The following is an 8,850-nucleotide window of genomic DNA, read 5'->3' as shown; positions in this document are numbered from 1 at the left end:
GATCCGACCAGTGTCATATAGGCTTTGCGATCAAGATGGCATCGACACCCCTAGTTCATGGCACATTGAACACCTTAGGCATTTCTATCCTCGAGACGTCTCGCTAAGATATGTACCCCTTATGTATTTATGCATTTCAATAATGATTTTCTCCATGATGTTTTCTTCATTTGTTGTTTTCTCCATAATTTTCCTCCAATTATCTTTTATTTTTCCTCTATGCTAAACATCTTTAAGATGACGCATACTATCACCATTCAAATCGAACTGTGCCATCCCCTTAGTCGGACACGCTCAAGGGCTTCGCCTTCCCACGCGAATTGACTCCGCCAAGCTTCGATTACGCCCGTTTGCATACGACTCTGCGTAGCTACTGAGCCGCTCGAGCCGCCGAGCCCCTCGAGCCGCCGAGATGCCGAGCCGCCGTGCCGTCGAGCCGCCGATCCACTGTGCCGCCGAGCCACCAAGCGAGCTGCTAAGCGATCCGCCTGAGTCGTAAGCACTCGCCATTTTCTCCAATGTTCGCCACGGTATAGTGCTAAGCATTCTCCATGTTCTCCAATTTCTCCACGGTATCCAAATTTAGGCACGGTCTTCAAATTTCTCCATGTTCTCCAATTTCTCCACGGTCTCCAAATTTCATCACGGTCTCCATATTTCTCCACGGTCTTCAAATTTCGCCACGGTCTCCATTTTCGCCACGGTCTCCAAATTTCGCTACGGTCTCCAAATTTCTCCACGGTCTCCAAATCTCTCCATGTTCTCCAATTTCTCCATGGTCTCTAAATTTCGCCACGGTCTCCAAATTTCGCCATGGTCTCTAAATTTCGCCATGGTCTCTAAATTTCTCCACACTCTCCAAATTTCTCCATGGTCTCCAATTTTCGCCACGGTTCTCCTTTTTCGCTATGTTCTCCATTTTCGCCACGGTTCTCCAATGCTCTCCGTGCTCTCCAATTTTTCTCCATTTTTAAGTGCTCAGCACTCTCCAAATTTTAAGGATTTTATTCTTTTTACAAATATGAATAAACTCCAAATAAACATAAACTGCTCTGCAGTATACACAATTCACCGATATATTGCTCTTGATAAACTCGGCTCTGTTTTCTTCGTCATCGAGTTCATATATTTTATTTTTAAATCATGTACTACTCGTCCTACATATTTGTATTATAGGATCATCGTATGGCCTTCGGATTTCTCCGTCGATCAACTGGTCAGACCACTAGGTTCATGACTTCATCGCCGACCAGTTGGTCGGACCGTTCGACATCCACTTCTACTCGGCGCTCACTTCGCCGCCGACCATTTGGTTGGGCTGCTCAATACTTGATTCTTCACCAACCAACTGGTCGGATTGTCTGTCGCTTCATCGCCAGCTAAGCTGGGGACTTCGTTTGCCGATTCGCCTGTTGGCTTACTATGTTTTGCCGACGCTGCATGTCATGTGTGATATCAAGGTGTTCTATGCTGTCCAGATCAGGGTGCTGATCCTAGGCGGCACGTCAGGGGCCTTGATAAGTGCATCTATCACAACAATCCAGTGCTAAGTACTTTCTGTTTTCTCCATGTTTTACTGCTCGGTATTATTGAACTTTACTCCACGTACCCAGTGCTAAGCTCGCGGACTTCGTCCTTTGCACTTAATTCTTTGATCCTGCTATAAGACGTTTCTCTATCTTATAGCAGGCTCGGGGACTAAGTGTGTACACTTCACCTTACGGTGAATGTACTCTTTTTTCTTCTTACTGGTTTTCAGCTAAGCTGGGGACTAGCTGTGCTCCCGGCTAAGGTGGAAGTTGGTTATCCTGACTAAGTGATCGTTGTAATTCTTTGATCCTGACACCAGGTGTATTCTTCACCTACTGTCAGGCTCGGGGACTATAATATATACATTGCACCTCGCGGCGCATGTATCAATACTAACATCCTCTTTGACTAAGTCATGCATGATGATCATCTGACTTCACCAACGAAGCCTAAGTGTGTACACTTCACCTAAGGTCGATGTCTCCGGCAAGCTCCGCCGATCAGCTGGTCGGACCGCTAGGTGAATGGACTTTGTCGTCGACCCGTTGGTCGGACGGCTCGGCGTTTACTTCTACTCGACGCTCACTTCGTCGCCGACTAGTTGGTTGGGCTGCTCGGTGCTCGATTCTTTGCCAACCAACTAGTCGGATTGTCTGTCATTTCATCATTAGCCACGCTGGGGGCTCGCCAGCTAAGCTGGGGACTCCTCGGTGTTCGGATTCTTCGTGCAAGCATCGCCAGCTAAGCTGGGGACTCCTCGGCATTCGGATTCTTTGTGCAAGCATCGCTAGCTAAGCTGGGGACTCCTCGGCGTTTGGATTCTTCGTGCAAGCATCTCCAGCTTAGTCGCCAGCTAAGCTGGAGACTCCTCGGTGTTCGGATTCTTCGTGCAAGAGTCGCCGACTAAGCTGGGGACTCCCTTGGCGGTCGGATCTCGCTACGTCTCATAGGTGTGCTATCAAGTTGCTCCATGACTATTCGGATCAGGGTGCTGATCTTCGGCAGCACATCTGGGTCTTGATACGCACATGTCAGATGGCGTTGGCAAGCTTTTAGACTTATTATCTTTGAGCCTGCTACAAGATTCATTATTTATCTTCCAGTAGGCTTGGAGACTAAGTGACTACACTTCACCTGACGGTAAATGTAGTGCTCTTTTCTTGATTTACCCTCCTTATTGACTAAATCATGGATGATTCCTCGCAAACGCAGTCTAAGTGGCTACACTTCGCCTAAGGTGGAGAATTTTCAAATTTTTATCTTGAGCCCCTTACATCCTTCTGGCAAGCCTTACTTGGCTAAGTCCGACGGCAATGGACATGGGCCGCACCGCTAGGGGAGGTCCAGCCCATAAGATCAAGGCCTACGGTGCTCGGCTCTGGTCGGCGTGCACCGCAAGGCAATCAGAAGACATCTTGGCGATGAAGGAAGATCTATTCGGATATGATAGATATCGTATTCCTTGTAAATACTTACCATATAGCCGGATAGATCTAGGCCTAAACCGACTTGTAATCCTTCCCCCAGACTATATAAGACGGGTAGGGACCCCGTCGAATTCATCTGATATTCAATACAATCCAACAAAGACACGGGACGTAGGGTATTACGTCGATCAGACGGCCCGAACATGTCTAAATCGTTGTCTCTACGCCTTGTGTCACCATCCGGTTCCTATTACGCGCACCTCCACCAATCATCTACTACCGTGGGTATACCCCTCGGTAGACTGCCGACTAGATTTCGTCGACAAGTAGTAAAGATTTTGACGACTAGTGGAATTAAAATCATTTAATAAGTGATACAAAATCATAGTAATAAGTAATACAAAATCATAGTAATAAGTAGTTATAAGTATTTGAATACCAATTTACCAACATCAAATTTTTGTCACAACAACTATGTATAATGAAAAATCTAAGAAACTGGGTTCATCGTCAACTGTTTATAAGGGGCCGCAGTATGACCAATGCCTTCCTCTCTTCCACCATTCCTAATCATTTGACATGGATGATCAAGTGCTCTCCAAGGCCACCACAGCAGTTGTAGGATAGGATAACGAGGTCCTCCTGAAGAAACTGCAAGAGCAAAAGACGTATATAAGAAACAATGGTGGTTTAATTTTATATAAAACAACAGTTGTAGTAAAATTTTTTAATCTTTCATACTTTCCCTTCATAGTTTGTATATATAAAAACTTTATACGTAGGAAGTTTATATGAAAATTTCCAAGGGAAAGTACCGGCGGTAGCTACATATGTAAAAGAATACATATTAATATATTAATTACTTATTGTAGGTCTTAAATAAAGCCTATATGTTAATCCTCACGAGAGGTGCTAGAGAAAATAAACATAAATCTTAGAAATTCTCACAATAGTAAGAAACATTAGGCCTTTAACTTTTTAAACGATAGGTATCATAGCCAACAATAACCATTGGATTTATTCTATTTCCAAGAAACTATCTATCTCTGCCATTAACAAAGACACATAAAAGCAACCCACTAAATTTGCATGTAAATTACCAATCTCTATCGTTATGAAAATTAGTGTAAACTATTCCCTTAACATACTTCTAAATTAACCACATATGTAATTATCACATATAATATACATTAACCCATTTAATATCTAACTAAATTATCCACGCATGCCATTACAAAAAATAAATTAATGTATTCCCAAATTACATCTGAATATCAATGTAAGCTATTATTGAAAATAAGCCAAAGCATGCTATGTATTTTTTATTAGATTACAGACTTCTACCAATGTTAGATCAAAAGTAATCATAAATGTCATGTGTCACTAGGTAAGCATGCCAATAGTGGAAAATTGTTCCCTTAGCAAACCACATACCAATAGTACTAGCTGTTCACTTTAAATTATATATGAATACTCCATTACAATACTTTTTGCATGTTATTACTTTTATAAAATATACCAGAAGCTCTAGAATTTCTGCATAACATGTGGACAAAATAATTGTAATAACTAATAGGATGAAAAGTGAAAACCAGAATATAGAATTATGATGTACAAAGATGCAACAAGAGCTGACATCGGTTAGGACAGTTTGTCAACCCTTAATAAACCCTAGAAACATTAATGACTATTAAATTATTTGATCTGGAAACTATTAAAAATAAATACATTCTAGTTGAAGAAATTAGCTGGTGAGTAATGGATACAAATCGAATATCAAATACGATATTACGTGTTTATGCAGAATGGAAGGGCATGTAGAAAACTGCATTACCTACAGCTAGGCAGCCCTTGAACAATGAAGCAGAGAGATTGAATTGGCTCATTATTCACTCGCCGCCTTGGCCAGTGTGATTTCTTCGTCGCTGTCATTATCACGCTGATCTTGTCGGTGTTGATCAGCCTGTATTTTCTCCATCTCAGACCGCAGAGCCTCAAATCGTGGATCTTTGAAGCGGAATTGCTCAATGAGTGGTAGCTGCTTCAGCATCCATTCGAAGAGGCACAATAAGTTAATATGAATGGGCAAACTACAGAAAACTCATGTTGACTACAAATAAATGGAGTAAGTAAAATCCAGTAAGAATTATGGAACCAATGTTAAAATCAGTACAAATAAATAGTACCTCGTCGTTTCCATTGTGCTTGGTGACTTCAGGATTGAGACGGTTGGGATGGATGCCGGTCACACGTCTCAGCGTCTCCTCGGCTTCCACCGTCTCCACCGCGGACGCGCCTTGGCAATCGAGGAGAACCGTCACTTTGTCAAGTGACGGCAGGTTTGCCAGGCTACTGAGCCAGGAGTCAGCACACTGTGCAACCCGCACACGGAGCTCAACATGCTCAAGGTTTGGCATCGGAGGTCCACCAAGTCCAGTCTCGAACCTCACGGCCATGTTGGTCGAGAAGAAATTCAATACATTGAATGCATCATCAGAAGAACCAACAACGGTAGTGATATGGTGTTGTTCGTCGCTTGCAGCAGCCATCAGCACGAGGGAGCGGAGCTTTCGAAATCTGGCAAGTGTTTCCAGATCCCCATCTTCCAGGACCTCCACTCCTAGGTGCAAATGGGAGAGCTTGGGAAGAGACGACCGATTGATCCACGACGGCAGCCTAGAGAACAACAGGCCTCCAAGGACCAGCTGGCGAAGATGTCGAGGGGACACCCAGCGGCTTTCTTCCCACGTGACAGCCCTCGTGGACGGTTTGCAGTAGTATATTATTTCTAGACGCTGGATCTCAGGGAGCTTGCCAAGGGACTCCACCAAAGCTTTCTCCAACTCCACATCCATTTCCTGGAAACCAAGCACGAGCACCCTCAGTCTTTTCATCCTGATCAGCTCTGCCGCTAACTTCAAAGAGTTGCTGCTGACAAGGTGCAACCGCAGATCTTCCAGGCGACTCCGGCTCCCCATCATGCCCTCCGGCACTGTCCTAGTCCAGCGAACACAAAGGCACATCAATTGCACTAGCCTAGAGATGGTCCCGGGCCATCGCTCAATGTCAGTTTCCCTCAGGTCCAATGTCTGCAGAAATCTCAGGTCTTCTAGTGTTTCTTCTGGGAGCTCCAGCACACCAGCGCCTACTAGCCCTAGGTACCTCAGGTGAACTAACCTCCCTATCTGCTTCAGACGATGTTGATTATTCATACCAGGACAATACTCTAGAGCTAGCACGCGTAATACTTGAAATCTCGAAAGTTGGGGCATCCCGTCAACAAAACACAGGCTGGCATTGAAAGACCTCACTTTTTCCATGCTGATGTTAGCTTCAGCTGGTACTATGTTGTGCTCCACATTTCTAATACCGTGCATGGCTATTCTACGGGAATTATTGTTACCTGGTGATGTGTGGTGATCATCCTCCAATACAGTGCAAAAGTTTTCTTCGCTTGAAATGGCACGTATTTGACTAAGCAGCACAGGATGAACACGGCAACCGTATACACAACCATTATTAGGACACTCCTCTGCTATTTCTATCGTGCTTCTGTTTACCAGCTCATAAAAGCAAAACTCTCCAATCTCAAATAAGGACCTCCACTCTTCTTTGTTATCGACAATACCTTCAGCCACCCACTTCCATATCAAGAAATCCTTTTCAATGAAGCAATTTTCTGGAAATATACTAAGATGAAATAAGCATGCCCGTACATGAGTAGGTAGATCATAAAAACTAAATGACAACACCTTTCTCATGTTATCTACATATCGGTTACTTTGATGCCTCGATGCTATAGAATTGTACACCTCAGACCACTCCACCCTTGGTTTACTGGCCAATACACTTGCTACTGTAACGATAGCAAGAGGTAGGCCACCGCATTTCTTCAATATTCTGTCAGATACCTCAGCATATTGACTATCTGGAACAATTCCTTCGCCACCAAATATTCTTTTGTAGAAAAGCTTTTCAGAGTTAGCATGAGAAAGAGGTTTCAGTCTATAACTGGCCCCACGACCCAGTCGAGCAGCAACATCAGATATACGAGAAGTAGTGATTATTCGACTCCCATTATTATTGCCATTCTGTAGAAGAGCATGTGCAATTATTTCCCAATCCTTCACATGCCATATATCGTCAATAACAATCAAGTACCTATCAACATCACAGATAGGGAGGCATGGATCAGAAAATTGTGCAGAGCAGCTACATAAACAAGACGGCATGAAGCACAACTTTCTTTCGATAAAAGAAAGATGAAAGCAGAGTATGGCAAACTCTAGAATCGGAAAATGTACTAGCTAGCCACCAGCGATGTGATCAACGTGGGGAGAGCAAGAAACGAGTGAACGACTTGATTATATTATCCTACAGGACGCAAATGGTGAGTATAAGCATTGAGCCGGTGATGCGCACGTACCTCTTACTTTGAAGGAATTCTCGGATTTGGCCCATGAGCTGACGCTCATCCATATCTCGTTTGGAGGTGATGCTCGTATGGTACTTTGGCTCATCAAGCTCAAGGAGGATGTCCATCAAAACTTTCTTCAAATGTGGCTGCCGTGACACTGAAACAAAGGCGCTGCAATCGAACTGCGCTTGAAGCCTGTTGTACACAGCTTTGGCAAGAGTTGTTTTGCCCACTCCTGCTAACCCAAGGATAGATACTACCTTGAGCTCCCGCTTCTTATCATCCTCCGCATCCCCTTGTGTTAACAATCTAACCAGCTCCTCCCTTGCCTCTTCAATGCCTACGAGCTCTCGCTCGTTTCTGTACAGAGCTGGGAGGCGAGGATCTACAGTAATTGATGTCGATGTGAGTGGCCTGAACACAAAATCCTCAGCTGTGAACCTCGCACACCGTTCACTAACTTCCTGGAGTTGCTTCATTATGTCTTCCATGGCGGCCCTTCGCTTGGTGGGTAGATCACCCATCTTCTTCTTCGCGCGTTTGAGCCACCAGCAGCAAGTCTCCTCGATGGGCTCGCGGCAGCCATCGACGCTCACAAGAAAGGTGTCGATGCGATCCTCTATGTTGTAGGAGGCCTCCCTGATCTCGCGTGCCCAATTCTTGACCTGCTCGTTGAGCATATCGGGTGGCACCTCGGCGACATCGCGGAGGGGGAAGTAGATGCTCTTCAGCTCATCTAACAGAGATTCTACTTGATGCCTCACGCCCTTCTGCATCTTGTACTCATCATGCAGCAGCTGCGACAGCTTGGAGATGACGTTGCCCAGCGCCCCCGTTGCCACATCCATGCCGGGTAGGAATCGATTAACCTCAGCGTGCGGCTCTGGTTGCTGGACTATTGATTATGCTTAGATCGATGGGAGATTGGGAGTGCATCGGACGCTCTCTCTCCCTCTTTTAACGACACAAGGCAGAGTGGACGTCGAACAAGGAGTCATACAACCCCCCGCGCCCCCCCCCCCCCCCCCCCCCCCCCCCCCCGGCCCCCCTGGTGTATTGTCTCCAGTGCCCAGCCCACCGGCAATGGCACGAGCTCCATCCAAAAAGAAAAAAAAACTCTTGAGCATTCACAAGGCAGGCCTTAATAAAGTCTCCCTGTTAATCCTCACTAGATACACTAAAAAAGATAAATACTAAAACTTTCCACATCTTATCTTATCTTACTACTAGTAAATATGCCCGTCCATTTCAACGGTAGAAAAAAACAATCATATATTCGTACCCACCTTTAATGTAAACCCTTAGATAACCAAGTATCTTTAAATCTAACGCTCCATATCAATTTACCGGTGGGCCACCTGCCGTCTTACATCACCAATGTTTACGTTTATGGGTTCTTGACGAAGTATCGAAAGCTTCTGGCGTTTTTTTTTTCACCCACGCCATAGCATACCCACCCTCTGTACCCACCCGCAA

General features: G+C 44.9%; 2 protein-coding genes across 2 annotated transcripts; both read right to left on the bottom strand.

Moving 5' to 3' along the window:
- Window positions 1-5,058: 5,058 nt before the first annotated feature.
- LOC136489598 (disease resistance protein RGA5-like) lies at window positions 5,059-6,334 on the bottom strand. The gene is made up of 2 exons (XM_066486179.1): window positions 5,144-6,334; window positions 5,059-5,067 (listed from the first exon to the last, which is right to left on the bottom strand). The coding sequence occupies exons 1-2, from the start codon at window positions 6,332-6,334 to the stop codon at window positions 5,059-5,061; spliced, it is 1,200 nt and encodes a 399-aa protein (XP_066342276.1).
- Window positions 6,335-7,482: 1,148 nt separating this feature from the next.
- LOC136489597 (putative disease resistance protein At1g50180) lies at window positions 7,483-8,222 on the bottom strand. The gene is made up of 2 exons (XM_066486178.1): window positions 7,635-8,222; window positions 7,483-7,569 (listed from the first exon to the last, which is right to left on the bottom strand). The coding sequence occupies exons 1-2, from the start codon at window positions 8,220-8,222 to the stop codon at window positions 7,483-7,485; spliced, it is 675 nt and encodes a 224-aa protein (XP_066342275.1).
- Between the last annotated feature and the right edge of the window lie 628 nt (window positions 8,223-8,850).

Source organism: Miscanthus floridulus, chromosome 10, assembly GCF_019320115.1.
Source record: "Miscanthus floridulus cultivar M001 chromosome 10, ASM1932011v1, whole genome shotgun sequence".
NCBI classification, from domain to species: domain Eukaryota; kingdom Viridiplantae; phylum Streptophyta; class Magnoliopsida; order Poales; family Poaceae; genus Miscanthus; species Miscanthus floridulus.
The sequence above is the reverse complement of the archived record's forward strand: the minus strand, read 5'-3'. Positions and strand labels throughout refer to the sequence as shown.

What these genes read in the sequence shown, in the direction of transcription:
- LOC136489598 (XM_066486179.1), bottom strand. Translation starts at nt 6,334, where the DNA reads ATGCACGGTATTAGAAATGTGGAGCACAACATAGTACCAGCTGAAGCT.
- LOC136489597 (XM_066486178.1), bottom strand. Translation starts at nt 8,222, where the DNA reads ATGGATGTGGCAACGGGGGCGCTGGGCAACGTCATCTCCAAGCTGTCG. An exon ending in ATAAGAAGCGGGAGCTCAAG is followed by an intron (nt 7,570 to 7,634) that starts GTAGTATCTATC and finishes TGTGTACAACAG; the next exon opens with GCTTCAAGCGCAGTTCGATT.